This window comes from Ictidomys tridecemlineatus, chromosome 6, assembly GCF_052094955.1.
Source record: "Ictidomys tridecemlineatus isolate mIctTri1 chromosome 6, mIctTri1.hap1, whole genome shotgun sequence".
Lineage (NCBI taxonomy): Eukaryota > Metazoa > Chordata > Mammalia > Rodentia > Sciuridae > Ictidomys > Ictidomys tridecemlineatus.
The window spans coordinates 56,246,073-56,261,984 of record NC_135482.1 but is presented as its reverse complement, the minus strand read 5'-3'; the positions used below and the strand labels follow the sequence as shown (position 1 = coordinate 56,261,984).

The 15,912-nt window shown below is 42.3% G+C and overlaps 1 protein-coding gene across 22 annotated transcripts in view; it reads right to left on the bottom strand.

The window, feature by feature from the left end:
* Positions 1–15,912, bottom strand: part of R3hdm2 (R3H domain containing 2) — a 123,978-nt gene that overhangs the window by 3,887 nt on the left and 104,179 nt on the right. For 17 of the 22 annotated variants that reach the window (XM_078053275.1, XM_013363060.4, XM_078053278.1 and 14 more), the window contains 8 exons: positions 12,758–12,859; positions 10,341–10,583; positions 9,936–10,062; positions 9,536–9,696; positions 8,952–9,106; positions 7,482–7,582; positions 1,675–1,844; positions 1,019–1,166 (listed from right to left, as the gene is read on the bottom strand). In XM_078053275.1, the coding sequence (XP_077909401.1) occupies positions 1,019–1,166; positions 1,675–1,844; positions 7,482–7,582; positions 8,952–9,106; positions 9,536–9,696; positions 9,936–10,062; positions 10,341–10,583; positions 12,758–12,859 (1,207 nt within the window). The remainder of the gene's footprint in view (positions 1–1,018; positions 1,167–1,674; positions 1,845–7,481; positions 7,583–8,951; positions 9,107–9,535; positions 9,697–9,935; positions 10,063–10,340; positions 10,584–12,757; positions 12,860–15,912) is intronic. The other 5 variants (XM_040280443.2, XM_040280447.2, XM_040280446.2 and 2 more) reach the window with 1 other exon arrangement.

Below are 15,912 nucleotides of genomic sequence, written 5' to 3'. Positions count from 1 at the left end.
ACATATTAAGCACCACAAGTGCTACCTATCACCAATAAAATGTTACATTTCAGAGCACTTTAAAGTTTTAAAACCATATTTTATAATCTTTTTTTTTTTGGTACAGGGACTGAACCCTGATATACTTAACCACTGAGCCACATCCCTCAGTGCTTTTTATTTTGAGACAGTGTGTCACTAAGTTGCTTAGGGTCTTGCTAAGTTGCTGGGATTATAGGCAGGCACCACTGTACCTGGCTTCTAATCTTATCTCATTCATATATATATATATATATATATATATATATATATATATATATATATATACACATACCTAATATATATATATATATATATATATATTAGATGTAGATGGATAAAATATCTTTATTTTTATTTACATTTTTATGTGGTGCTGAGAATCAAACCCAGGGCCTCACGCAAATAAGGCAAGCACTTTACCACTGAGCTACAACCTAAGTCCTAATCTTATTTTTATATTGCTTGAGACAGTCAAGTCAGAAAGCAAACAAGACTAACTTCAACTTCATCTAATGTTTACCTCATTTTTATAGATCAGAAAACTAAGGTCTAGTTCTGAGCTTAAATAACTTGCTCAACATCATAAAACTAGTTTGTGGTAGAAATGAAACCCATGTTTTAGCCCAAACCCAGTGTTCCCTCTTTTAAAACCATACTATTCTCATAGTCCCACAGTCCCAGCCCTCAGACTCAGTACTGATGATAGGCTAAACTCTTTAGTTCATCAGAAAGTTAATAAACTTTTTCTCCAGCTCTTTTACCCTACTTGGTAGTAAATACAAATACATAAAGAGGGCTGGAATAAGTTAATTAAGGGCAGCAAGAGAGATGGGTAGGTTTTTGTTGGTCTCAACAGGGATGTTAAAAGAAAAGCTAGCTCCCAGAATTGAATCAGTTACATGGGTTCCCTGACTGTTGTTGCCCTCTAATTTCCCCAGCTAGAAGTGGTTTGTGAATGGTGAATTCCACAGCAGCCAGCCCTAATCTAACCCCCTACCCTGTGCTGGACCCCCAGGCCGGGGGAACTGTGTGAGGACAGGCAGGGGACTGAGTCCTGTGCAGACATTGCTGAGGCTGGTGACAGGAGAGGGTGCTGGAGACTGAGTAGGAGATGTGACAGGGCTGCTGCTCATTTGTGTGTTGGCCTGTGGAAGAGAGGAGCACATATCACATAAACACCAAACATTATTCTCTGCATATTCCTATGGCGTGGCTTTAAATTTACCTCTCAGGAAATAATTTGCTCTTGTGAACTCTGCCAAAGTCAGACTGCTCCTTGAAACTGATTTCTTAACCCTTAATTAATTAATTAACATCCACTTTTGACATACCATGTGCATTTTTTTTTTTTTTTTTGGTGGTGCTGGGAATAGAACCCAGGGCCTCATTTAAGCTAGGTGAGCACTTTAACACTGAGCTGCAACTCTTCATTTAAAATATTCTCTGATGAGCATTTACTAGAGTGTATTCCTTCTCCCACCTTAGATTTTAGGTTCCTTAATGGAGAATGCTCTCTTCAATTTCTTGTGTTTCCCCCTGAAAATACCCAGGGAAAGATGTGTAAAAGAGGCTGCTCTGTCAATAATAAAGATTGCTCCCTGGGAATATTCTGGTCCCCTCCTTGCCAACACAAAGCAGGGTTGGAGGACTCACCTGGGGGCTAGTGTCAGGATTGTACAGGTCTCCAGGCTTCTGACCCCGCTGGTCCATGCTGTAGTATTTACAGTGATTCCATGGAACCATGGATGGGTTTGGGGGGGGCTGGGGTCCATTAGGGACATTCAGTTGCATGACTACCACTCCTGGTCCTGAAGGTGACACTCCTGAGTGGCAGGAAAAAAGCAGTTGGTTGAGAATTCAAAGTATATTTTATTCTTCCAGTTAGCCCTGAGTGGGAAAGCCAGTAAGCAATACACCCAACTCACTTCAGGGTCACTCAAACAGTGTCCTGCCAGGAATCTGAAATCACTGCTGATTTGGCTTCTGACTCCCTCTCCCCAAACCAGTGGAAGTTTGAGTGGAAGAGAGATGATGCCAGTGCTCTCTTGGCCTTCACCTGGTGAGGGGCACTTTGGTATGCTTGGCAGAAAAACTACTCCATTCCGTCAGAGTTGGGTATTACCAAATACCCAGGTCAGATTGCTCAAAGGTCTGGGCATGATAAAGGGCTGTAGACATGTATAAGTTTTTCTGGTAAGGGCTACAGTAAGTCAGAAAGCTCTGATTGTCCTGGAGAAGATGCACACAGCTTCATGGAGCCAGGCTTCAGAAATATTTCTTGGCCAAAGGTTGGGTGGGGTGGGGTGGGAACCTTTCAAGCAGGAGGGAATGGCATGGAAATATACATCATGTTTAGGAAATGACAAAAGACATGAGGTGTGAAGACACAGGCACTATGTAGGGGAAGCAGCAAAAGCTGAGGTATATTTATGAAACAAACATTTATTGAACATTTACAATGTGCTAGTCGTTTGGCTGAGCAAGTCAGACATTAAAAAAAGAGTTAATGTCAAAGTTTGAAGTGCATTTTGGTAAGATGCTTGGACTTTATCCTAGAGGTACTGGGACAGAACTGATGCTTTGACTGCCAACCCAAATAGTAAAATGTAGGATAGTGAAGGGAGGAAAACTGTGGCAAGAAGACCCATTAGGAAGTTCCTGAAATGGATGAGAAGGTTCTGAATGAGGCCAATACCAGAGGAGGACCATGGGAGGTCTGACATTCTGGCTGCTACAATGACAGTTTCAGGTGATGGGATGCAACCCTTAAATATAGGCACTGGTAACCATGGATAGCTTCACCAACTCACAGGATGGAGGAAGAAAAGGGCACAATGAGGATGAATATTGTCTTAAATCCTCTTTGTGGTAAAAAGGTAAGAAGTCAGGGAGAAGTAGTTTGATGGACAGTTTCCCCAGGGAGGAATAGGTACAGTTTCTGCTTCCCCACAGGGGATTGTCCAGTCAGGGGGTTTGCTCTTGACCTCCCAGGCTAAATTCTGTTGAGACTGAGTTCCTGTGTGTGGTAGTAGAGAAACAGGAGCTGAGGTATACTAGCTTGAAAAATCTGCTGCAATGCTGCTGTTTTCCTGGTTCTGTGCTCCAGGATTGCTACTACTGCTGCCACCATATTGCTTCCTATGATGGGAAATGTTGCCTCTTGCCCTGGGCACTAGTCATGCTGGGAAGTGAGTATGATTGCTTTTCTCAAGATAGTATTGGTCAAAGGAAAGGAAAAGCAGTAGCAGGAGGCCTGACAGAGCCCCTCAGAAGACATGGCATCTATCAGATCCTATTCCCCAGCCAATGTGTGCCTCCTACCCTTTAGGGTACATCCAATCAGGGAGCACAAATAGAGCAATAGGCCTGTATCTCCCCATCCCCTACTGAGTGGGGGGAGAGGGTATTCATCAGTATGGTTTGTAGAAAGGCCACTGGAAAATTGCAGTTGTGGAGTATCATGCATTTAACAACTCTCTCCTTACTATAGTTGCTTTGGGCATTTTTATTTCCCCATCCTAAGAGCCCCATCCACTCCAACATCCTCTTTCAACAAAATTGCAATTGACCTTATTCAAACTCCTCGTTGATACCTGAGGGAGCCAATGTAAAAATAATCAAATCCACAGCTTTTCTAGAAGGCAGCTCATAATCTGAGCCCAATGCCCTGGGCCAGGAAAAATGGGGGATGTGTGAGGGTATAGGGGTGAGCATAAGCAAGGCAAAAGAATCTCTAATATCAAAGTATAGCCATAAGGAGCTACTGGGGGCTCAAAGGGAGAGAAGAAGAAGAAAAAAAAAAAAAAGCCCACATATTATTTTCTCTGATTCCAACAAAAACAAAGCAAGGATTCTTAGTCTACAGCCTCTGTCCTGATCTCCTCCCCATACTCAGTCCTCCCCCGATGGCCTGGAGCATTGTTCCTTCACTCAGCCGAGGACACAGAGCACTACTCTGCTGATGAGCTGATTTTTATGCTTCTCTTCCTCAAGCCAAAAGCAGGTGGCATCCGTTAAGCAGCTGAACTGTCTCTACTTCTTAATGGACATGGCAATAAAAAAGAAAGACAAAAACCCACTGCCCAGTGATAGCACTCCCATATAATCAGGTTGGGGGAAGGAGCTTGGGTTGAGAGCTGGTAGGAAGGGGGAGAAAGGGGCTGAATAAGGAAATCAATTTCAGCTTGAAAGCTCTAAAAGGAGAGGGGACATGTGAATGGCTTTTTAAGTGGCATCATTAAACCTGGGCAGAAAGGTCGATTGGGCAGAGCAAATCGTATAAATATAAACAGATGACATTTATGTCTGGCAGAATTGTTTTTCGTTTTTTGTTTAGTTTTTTTTTTTTTTTTTTAATCACTGAGGTAGAAGACTGATAAGTTTTCTTCCTTACCCCCAGGAATCGAACCTATGGAAAACAATGTCTAGAGAAATAAAATCCAAAGGTGTATTTCCCAGATTATAGGACAAAAATCAGTATCTTGGCCTTTTCTCCTTTTTCCCTTTGGTGGGGGAAAGGGGTATCTTCAGGAAGTGGAAGAGAATAGTCTGAGCTTTTGAAAGCCCCCAGGTAAAAAAATAAGCCAGTAAGTATATGACAGGCATCTTACTCTGTCCATGCTGCTGTGCCACTGTGAGTTGGGAGTACAGGTATTGCTGCCATTTCATGTCTGAGTGCATCTTCCCCTGACAAGCATCCCTGTAACAACCTTAAGGGACCCACAGCCATTATTTTGGTAGGAGGAAAAGTGTTTCCTGGAGTTATAGTTATATCTAATATTATAGGGGAGGAAATAAGGTACAGGCTTGGGGGTAAACTGGGCAGCTACAAAAACGTATTAATAAATCAGAACAGTTGTTCCAGGAATGACCAATCTAATCCCTGTCTTTATTTTTGGAAAAGTGACCATGTTGCTACATAACAGTAAGGCGGGTGACTGTTCTTTGAAGGTGACACAGCGGTCCTTGTGGGCTATGCCTGTTGTCTATATTCCCAATAAAAGGTAAACTGGAAATGAAGGCAGAAAAAGCTTCTCCCCTTTTATTTTTTATATATGGACCTTTATTTTATTTATTTATGTGCAGTGCTAAGAATAGAACCCAGTGCCTCATACATGGTAGGCAAGCACTCTTCCACTGAGCTACAACCCCAGCCTCAGAAGCTTTTTCCACTCCCTCCATGAATAGTGATTTAAAAAGTTAAAATTACTAGTGTGGTAAATATGGTCTCTTAGATGACCTGGGTAGAACAGAGGGCTTCTTGGTTGAAAGCCCAAGATCAATCAAGATGGCTGGGAAGAAAAGAGATATTCCTGGGAAAATTCCAAAGAAGCAAAGGAAATAAATGATGAAGAAGGTTTCCTCATTTCTTTTTTCTTTTTGAGGGGGGCAAGGTGTGGGTACCGGGGATTGAACTCAGGGGCACTCGACCACTGAGTCACATCCCAGCCCTGTTTCATATTTTATTTAATGACAGGATCTCATTGAATTGCTTAGCACCTTACTTTTTTTTTTTTAATATTTTTTATTTTTTAGTTCTCGGCGGACACAACATCTTTGTTTGTATGTGGTGCTGGGGATCGAACCCGGATCGCAGGCATGCCAGGGGAGCGCGCTACCCCTTGAGCCACATCTCCAGCCCCAGCACCTTACTTTTGCTGAGGCTGGCTCTGAACTCATGATCCTCCTGTCCTTAGCCTCCAGAGCTGCTGGGATTACAGGCGTGTGCCACTGTGCCCAGCTTCCTCATTTCTTTAGATTTGAAAAGCCAAGATTATCTCCTTCTTCCATACCCCCAGCCCAGATGTCTAGTGTTGTTAGCTTCCAGAATAGCAACTGTTTTAGTTGACTTAATCCAGAACTTAATCTGTAGTTTTTTTTCTGGATTCAAAAATCTTGTATTTGAATATGAACAAATATAACCAGAGACCCAATAGATAATGACAGACCACAAAGGATACACACAAAAATGTGTATACAAGTATACCTGCATGCACATGTACACACTTATCTTAATAAGTAGGAGAGAAAATGCCCTGCGGTACTAAGCACCACCACAGGCTACAGTGGTTCTTGCAGCTAGTTTCTACAATTTCCATACTCTGCTGGGAATTTCAAGGCCAAGTTCCCCTGGCGGATAGGAAAAATAGTCGAAGACACCACTTACATAATAAAAAACAAAAGTCTATTGAATTTAAAATCTCAGACTGTAAGAATCCATGTTTAGCCTAGATGAAGTCAGAAGTCACTGCTCCTTAAAGAACTGACCATGTCTTATGAGCAAGATAATTCTAGAACTACCCCATAGAGAGGGTGTAAAAAACTTTAAGTGAAAAATTCCATTTCTAAATGGGAGAAACTGGCAAAATATCTCCCTCTCACCAGAAGAGGGCACTCTGACATTCCCACAATAGAGTGGAACCAAGATGATTAAAGGCTAAATTGAGACTTCCCTCCAGAAACTCTCAAGTTTCTTTCTTTAACTGCTGTGGGATGCAACATAGGATATGGAAAGTCAAAAGTCCCAAGTTCAAGTTCTATGATAGTGATCTAAGTAAGTAATGTAACCTCTCTGAAGTCTTAATTTCCTCCTTACAAAGTATGGTAAGAGTTCAAATATCAATGTATGTGAGGCACACACTAAAAGCTGCTAAACTGATATGACTTAAAAAAAAAAAAAAAGGCATTTTTTCATCCCCCACCAGAGAAAAGCCATCTAAAGGAAGAATGAGTGCAGGTGACAGAGGTGAGTATTTTATGACCCAAAAGTATCTGAGTGTAATATTGGATTCAGGAAAGAAGAGAGGGAGGGGGAGGGGGAACACTGGGGAGGTAGGGTAGAAGAGGGGGTATTAAGGGGAGAGGCTGGGGATGTAGCTTAGTGGTAGACTGCTTGCCTAGCATGCATAAAGCCCTGGGTTCAGTCCCCAATGCCCAGTACTGTCAAAAAAAAAAAAAAAAAAGAGAGAGAGAGATAGAGTGCAATATGGACGCACACACATGTGCACATGTGCTCAGAGCACAGCAGAGTAAAAGAAACCCAGAGATATGGCTTCCTTACCTCATCAGAGATCAGCTCCAGCACCCTTGGATAACCCCTGTCAAGACTTTGGTCTTTCTTCATGATGCGGTCAGTGAATTCTTGAATCTTTCTACTTTCAACTCTAAAGCACAAGCCTGGCAGCAATGTTTGCCCTTACCAGTATCCAAGCCCTCCCCAAATTCTTTTTTTTTTTTTTTTTAAACAAATGAATTTACATCCTTTCCCAGCACTTTTAATTAATTATTATTTTTTTTTGAGAGAGAATTTTTTATATTTATTTTTTTTAGTTTTCGGAGGACACAACATCTTTGTTTGTATGTGGTGCTGAGGATCGAACCCGGGCCGCACGCATGCCAGGCGAACGCGCTACTGCTTGAGCCACATCCCCAGCCCCTCCCCAAATTCTTTATCCTCTTACCTGAGTACTGCTGTGGCATCTGTGGTGGACTGCAGGGAGAAGGAGACTGAGGCATCTGGTACTGTTCAGAGCCAGGGGGCTGTAGAAACCCCACAGAAGGGCTAGAGAGATGAGAAGAGAGGAGTGGTGAAGCAGTAGAGAGGGTAACAGCTCCTGGCAAACAGCTGTTGCTTCTTTGGACCTCCCTGTGGGAAGCAGAGGCAGCTCCAAGCCATTCCCAGACCAATTTGCCGTGCAATTTCTAGAATCACTCATCAGTTCAAAGTTAATTATATATATTTGTACTTGATCATCTTTCAATTAGGAAGCTGCTAATCAGTGCTACAGATGGAATGTTAGCGACACATGCTCTTTTCAACAGTGTGGAAACAGCAGGCATATACACATGCGCACAAACACGTGCATGCGCGTATGCGTGCATAGATTCTAGAAACACAATAAGAATCAGGCAGAGTGTGTCAGAGAAAGACACAGAATATTAGAAAGAAATGTGTTAAACAAAAGTAAGAAGATGTATGATTTAGGATCTATGTATAATGGCGTACACTGAGAGTCCCTAAAGACAAATGGGTATGGGGGACCCACAAGATTCAAAACAACATGGAGACATATGTATAGAAAGAGATAAACAAATATACACTGGGAGACAGACACAGAGAAATGCAGACAGTTAGACACATACTTGAGTTCTAGTTCCAGCTCTACTTCTAGCCAACTGTGTGACTTTGGGGATGCAACCCTACCTGAAATTTCTTCATTTAAAACTCAAGACAGAAAAATAAAATAAGGGCTGTGGACTAGATTATTTTTAAGGTACGTTCTATGGTTATGATTCCATTAGCTATGATATATATTTATACAGAAAATAGATATACAGAAATATATGTGTCAAAAAAGTTTCATCTATAGACATACAAGTATACACAGAAACTTATGTACATAGAACCCAAAATTGCTTTGTTCCTTTTTTTGTGTGATACTGGGGATTGAACCCAAGAGTATTCTACCTCAGAATGGCTACATCCTCAGCCCTTTTAAAAATTTAGACTTTAAGATATATCTCATTAAGTTGCCCAGGCAGGCCTTGAACTTGTGATCCCCCTGCCTAAGCCTCCCAAGTAGCTGGGATTTCAGGTGTGAGGCACTTTGCCTGGCTCCAAAATTGCTTCTTTTAATGACAAGTACAGTCTCTGAAACCTGGTTCTCAGTCCCACTGATTTGAAAAACAAAAAAATGGGGAATATTATAAGCATCCATCTTTGTAGCAGAAATTTTTTCTCTGCTGATGGGCTCTATGCAAAGTTAAATCATCAAGGAACAAAGGAAAATGAACTCCCTCATATTCTACCTGCTTTAGAGCACTACTGGGATTCTTACTCCTGTGTTTCCTAGGCCAATAGAAACAGAAGACGATACAACAGTTGCTGAAAGTCTATGAAAAGTATACTGTTGCTCTCCAGCAGTCCTCACCTTGTACCGTTCTGCTGAGCTGGTGGGATCATGCTGTAGTACACTGGTACACCCCCTGCAGGGAGACCTCCTTGTACAGACTGGCTCGCAGGGACCAGCATGGGTTGTTGAAAAGGTGGCTGAACCACGTTTTGCGAGTCACTGCCCACTGGGACCTGGGTAGAAAACAGAATATCTAATTGTACTCTGAGTTCATCTACAGAACAGCTTAGTCATCACTACATCAGGGCATTGCAACTTCCTTCTTTACTTCTTACAGCCTCCTCCTATTCTCTTCATTTGTCCAGAGGAAATGGTCACAGAGCCATCTCCATTTTTCCCTTCTCTAAATATCACTCTTGGGCATCTGACATAAGAAAGAGTTAATTCCTTTAGACCCTACTTTCCTAGGCATTTGCATGGCTTTATAAACACCAAACAACTTAAAAACTCCTCTCAGACTTTCTTTTAGAGAAAAGTCCCTAAAACTTCTAGGGGGAAATAGACAATATTTTAGAATTGAAGTTGTATGGATGATCCTGGGAGGCTGTCCTTTTCCTCATCTCAAGGCCTGGGTGATCTTTCCCAGTGCAGAATGCACTCACTTGGTAAGAAGGCAGTGGAGTGTACTGAACCACCAGGCCTTGCATTTGGCTCCCCATGTTGCTCCTCTGGTTGCTGAGCAGGCCCTGGTTCTGGGGCTGCTGGACCCCAATCATGCCTTGGTAAGCCGCCTGTTGCTGGTTAGGCATCATGGGCTGTAAACCTAGGATAGGCAAAGCAGAAAAAACATTAGTATAAATGTTTAAAAGGCAACTTTCTAGCAGTAATTCCCTTCTCCATTCTATTTTAAGCCTCCACCCCCCGACCCCCATCCCTAGCCCAAGAACCTGGGACCCTCCTTTGGACCCTAATAATTCCTTTTTTTTTTTTTTTAAAGTGGGGAAGGTAATTTCTCTGTCCTTCTCCTATGAGCCATCTTCTTACACCAGTGGCTCCTCTTACCAGGCTGCTGGGATGGCTGAGGCAGCTGTTGACCACGTTGGGGGCTGTAGGCCACCGGGTGAGAAAGAGGTCTATATTGCTGGTTGGAATTAGGATATTGTCCAGGGGGATAATAAGAAACCTGGATCTATAATAGAGAGGAAACAAATTACTAAATACCTCAGGGCTGATAGATGGAAATTTGTAAATAGAGATATTCTATTAGGCCAGCAATTACAAGATTACTATACAAGTCTGAAATATAATAGCACTTGTGTTAGAAAGAAGACTTTCTGTCTAGAGTGATAACGCTTAAGCACACAGTGGGGAGAGTACCCCTTCTGGTCTGCCTAAACTAGAAGAAGGAAAGATTCAATACTGGATAAACTGAATTAGAGACTGAAGTTGAGGACAGGGGCTGCTTACCTGTTGAGGAGGCTGTATGTAGCCCTGGGGTGGCAGGACTTGCTGAGTAGGTGGTGCGTGGCTAGAAGTGGAATAGTTGGAAGTGGAGAGGGGCTGTCCGGTGGAAGCCATGATGAAGCTAGTCTGCTGAGGGTGCTGGGAGATAAGTGGGGGCTGGAATAGAGCTGAAGAGGGGTCAGCTGCTTCAGTAGAACCTTGGCGGCTAAGGCTCATTTGTCCAAAGGGGTTGCTGAGGTCATCTGCCTGTTGAGAGAGTTGGAGACTCTAAGTCTCATGTCCTTACTTCAATACAGAAAGACAGAAACAACAAGGTTCTCTACAGTCTTCTTTTTAGGGTCAGGCCTGCCTTTTTGCCCTGAGAAGGCTTTTTTAGCCTTAAGCCTTTGACATGTGATATTTTATTTTATTTTTATTTTTTTTTTAAAGAGAGAGTGAGAGAGGAGAGAAAGAGAGAGAGAGAATTTTTTTTAATATTTATTTTTTGTTCTCGGCGGACACAACATCTTTGTTGGTATGTGGTGCTGAGGATCGAACCCAGGCCGCACGCATGCCAGGCAAGCATGCTACCGCTTGAGCCACATCCCCAGCCCGACATGTGATATTTTAAATTGCTATGAACTAAATAGCAGAAACCTAACTCCAGAGCCATTCTCCTTATCACATGTGAGGTAACAATGGCTACATTGATGATTGTTATTAGAATTAGTCTTGGGGGGATGAGTACAATGATAATACAATACAATGATACATAACAATGATAGATAACTTCTACTTATAGAAAAAACTGGATAAACTGGTGGGTTAAAGAAAAAGATTTTAAGGTTTTTCCTGTTTCCCACCTTCCTCATGTCCCTAACCATAAAAATGGCTCCTATGTTGCTGTAGATTCTGTTTTTATAATAAAGAACCTAGATAACACCTCGAATGGATCCTGGGTGGCTAGGATCATGTGCCTTGCAGCTCTGTCTAGCAGTAAAGGACTGCTGGGCTCCACTCCTGCTGCTTATCTTTTTATTCCTGATGGAGGTCATTTCCACCTTTGTTCTTTGACACTAGCCTAGAGTTCTCCACTCCTTCAGAAGCCACTTCTAATTCTCACCTCCGAAAGGAGGCCAGGGTGAGTGGCTGAGCTAAAGGAGGAGACTGACTGGCCAGACTGTAATTACCTTCTCCCTCAGCCTTCTTCCCTGAGCAGCAAGAGTGATGGTATCCCATCTTTCACTTGTACAGTGATAGGTTATTTTTTAAGTTTCCTTTTTTCTTCTACCCTCTGGATAGTAATATATTCTCTCTCTCTCTCTCTCTCTCTCTGACACACACACACACACACACACACACACATGTATGTCTACCAGAGCAAGAGTTTTTTTGAAAAGAAACTAGCAGAAACCAAAAGACAATGTTGTACTGCAGTTTCACTTTACTTTCAGGGATCTGTTTTGCTATCTTATTGGTTAGGAATAGATGATAAAAGATAAGAGATTAGTCTTAGATTGCAGATTATTTTAAGGTCCATGTTCTAGGACTTTTCAGAATAAAGATAAGAGATAGGAGAAAAGAGAGGAATTCTAGTGAAAAAGCAGAAAGGTGTAATAAACATAAAGTAAAAAAAAAAAAAAAAAAAGAGGACTCCTATAACCATGATGGAAGTTATCAACTGTGAGGCAGATCAGACCTTTAAAGTATTTAAGTCAGGGAATAATTTAAATAACGTATACTGTGCAGAATACTTTTCATATAAAACAACACGTAAATTAGGTAAAAAATGGATCTGCTGGGTGCAGTGGCGCATGCCTGTAATCCCAGTGGCTGGGGGGCTGGAGCAGGAGGATCATAAGTTCAAAGCCAGCCTTGGCAATGGCAAGACGCTAAGCAACTCAGCGAGACCTTGTCTCTAAATGAAATACAAATTAGGGCTAGGGATATGGCTAAGTAGTTGAGTGCCCCTGAGTTCAATCCCCAGTATCAAAAAGCAGGGAGGGGGGGTGTTAAAATTTTAAGTTTTTAACCACTGGTACCAAAGAAGTCTGCAGTTGTGTTTTTATTTTTAAAAGAAATTGTAGAGAACCATTCTGTACAAAATAATCTGGGTTCTTCAAGACATGTCCAGGGAGCAAATTAAGAAGACATACATGATATAATAAGGGGCCTAGGTTAGATCAACATCCAATTTCATTCCCCTTACTAAAACTCTGGGGAACTCAGCATTCCTATCTCATATTTAGGTGTCTTTCGGTGTGCTGTGATGAGGCCATCAGAATGGAGTACAGTTCAGCCTGTGCGGGCCCCTCAAGAATAGCTTTCAACATGCCCTCCAAAAGCACAACATGCTTGCAAGGCCATCACAGATTGACCCAGACATACGACAGAAACAGGCCATACATGGACAAGACAAAAAGGGAGAATGGAATTTATACCATGTTGTACTGCTGGGGCGGAGAGACTGGCAGAAGGACTTGGGGACAGGAGCTTGGAGAGAACTGAACAGGCTGCGGAGAGGGCTGCAGAGCTGGGACTGGCTGTGGACCAGCAGAGAGGCATGTAGAAAAGGGAAGAGAAAAGGGAGGCATGGAGGGAGGCAGCAGGGCAGAGATGGGGAGGGAAAGGGAAGGAACAACAAGGTTAATCATGAGAAAAATTTCACATGAATCACAAGGTTGCTGAGTAGGTTGACCACCAAGCCTGGGACAGCTTATAGCTTTCACCTCTCTCTGACAAACAAACAAATTTCTCCTATGAGGAGCCATCTACTAAATGTCCCACCCTCTTGGCACTTAGAACTCTGCAGCTGCTGTGAGCAATTTGAGAACTGTCAGGGCCAGGGCCTGTTGCCTGATTTCAAATGATGATTTTCCTAAAACCTTTTTTCTGAGCACAGGATTCCTGGTGAGCTTGATCATAACCCTCCTGAGTGCCTACTGGGATTCCTGTTTGCACTGCTTTAGTAGGAAGAGTCATCCAAGGTCAGCTCTCCTGGAGGAAGTGCTCTTTCACAGGGATCGACTCCCTCCCGAGGGCAGAAAAAGGAAAAGAAAAAAAAAAAAACACCCAGCTGATGCCTGCTTCCAACTACTTCCTCTTGCTCCATGATCTTTCTGTGCTCCTCCAGGCTGTGAGGGCAATATGAAAAAATGCCCCCATAAGCAAACAGGGGGATTTTAGGGATAAAATATAAACAGCTTAGCTTCAGTTTCTGTACCTTCAGTCTCTTCACTAGCCTCAAGCAGTAGGATTTGTTTATTGGAACATGCAGTTTTCTAAACCAACTAATGGGTAGTTATTTTTTTCTCTTCTTTTCCCCTCCAGTCCTTTCAACTGCCTCATCAGTTCTCTAGTTACAACCCCCTGGTGGCAGGAGGGATGGGAGAAGGAGAAAGGTGATGAAGAGGAGGGATATATTTATTTATATACTCTGTCTCCTGATTGCTTCACAAGATTCCCGTAGGGAGATAGGATAACTTGTACTTGCAATTAAGAAAGTAAGCCTCAGAGAAATTAAATTCCTCACTTAGGATCACACAGCTAATACAGCAGAGCTGAGATTGAAACCTACTTTTGCAGGACAAGTGCTTTTTCAGTCTGCTCTAGCAATAGGGAGGAAGAGAAGGAAGAGGCCAAAGAGAACTCTTCTAGAATCTTCCATGGGCTCCTCCCTCCATATTTAGAGTATTAATAGATATGGGCTGTAATATTGATAGTATTGCCTGCCACATATCTCCAGGAAATTTTCACAAAGGAACTAATAGTTCAAGTAGAAGAACATGCCCCCACTCTCCTCCATCACCACCCAAAGGGAGAAACTGGAGCTTCAGAAGAGGAGATATCTAGATTTTAAAAATTTAGTGGCTGGGTTATGCCTCAGTGGCAGGGCACTTGCCTGACATATGTGAGGCACTGAGTTTGATTCTCGGCACCTCACATAAATAAATAAAATAAAGGTCCATTGATAACTAAAAAAAAAAAAATTAAAAAAAAATTAAGTCATGTTGACTAGGAAAAAGTTACTGAGAAGACCTTTTTAGGACCTGGAGGGAAGTGGTTGAGGCCTGGAAAATCAACTCTTAGCCCTGGAAAATCAACTGTTAGTCCTACTGTCACACTTATTTTTCATACACCAATCATATTCCAAATGTAACTGTTGGCCAAGTTGCTCAGCATTAGCAGCATAAGCTAGGGTGGCTTTTATACATGTTTTATATTATACTAAAATCCTGTTCTTGCTCTTGGAGGAGGGTATAACTTGGAGAAGGAACAATAAAATGATAAAACAAGTCTGGCTTGTGGGTTTTTAATAAAGAGTGAACAGAGAAATGATGCTCCTCTCTTAGGCCTCCCCTAAAAGGGTAAGGGCAATAGTAAAGGTAAGGGTCTTGCTGTCTTTTTTTTTTTTTTTTTTTTTTTTTTTGGGCGGGGGGCAGGGGGCATGGGATGTGTATTCTATGCTACCTTCACCTATAGTGCTCTTCTTGGTCTGCCTCAAATTGCAGAGTCAGGGAACCTCTGAGGAACTGTGAGGATGTGGCTGCCACCTACTGGCACATTCTAGGACAGATCAATGGCTCTTGGATGCCCGAGGACACCAGGAGAGAGGTTAAGAGGGCTCTATTACAGTGGTCCAATCTAGTTTAAGTCAATTGGGTAAAAGATAGCCATTGGCTCTTTTTTTTTTTTTTTTAAAGAGAGAGAAAGAGAGAGAGAGAGAGAGAGAGAGAGAGAGAGAGAGAATTTTTTCATGATTATTTTTTAGTTTTCCGCGGACACAACATCTTTGTTTGTATGTGATGCTGAGGATCGAACCCGGGCCGCACGCATGCTAGGCTAGCGTGCTACCACTTGAGCAACATCCCCAACCCCTAGCCATTGGCTCTTTATCCTCAGCCTGACTCCCTAGTTTCACATGCTTACACAAGATGAATGCCTTCATGGAGCGAGAAGGCCTGCCAAGAAGGGAAAGAGCACACTTGCTAGCACTGTCTCCATGCCTGGGGCAAATGCCTCCTGCTACAGAGCTAGAGGTAAATACTCTTTCTTCGAGTTTTTCTTGTACAGGATAAGCTTTAACATAAGCACAGCGGTATGTCTATATGTAGTCACTTCCTTCATCCTTATACTGTTATATAGCATTAGAGAAACTGAACAATAATTTTTCTTGGGCTTAGCAACTTTAGTTTGCAGAGCCTCCAGTGCTGAGGGGGAAAAAGAAAAGAAAGAATACAAGAAAGAGAAAGAAGGGCATAAACAGAGAAGTAGAAAAAAATGGAAGAAGATATATACAGTGGTATGGTGGTGTTAGTGGTATAACTTCAGCAGCTACCATAATGTTTCTGCAATATCAATACTTACTCAGGGTAAGATTATTTAGTTTAGAGTTTGTGATCATGATTAACCTCAAGATAGAATTTCTGAGAGAAAAGAGATCTCTGTATCCAAACAATGATTTCCCACCCCCAATCCACAGCATCTAACCTGGTACATTTCCTATAGAATGGGAGTCAATACCAATGACTCAACCATTGATGCTTGGGGTCCAGTAGCAGCGAAGAACCCAAGTAGAAGTTTTGGGTGTAGGGCT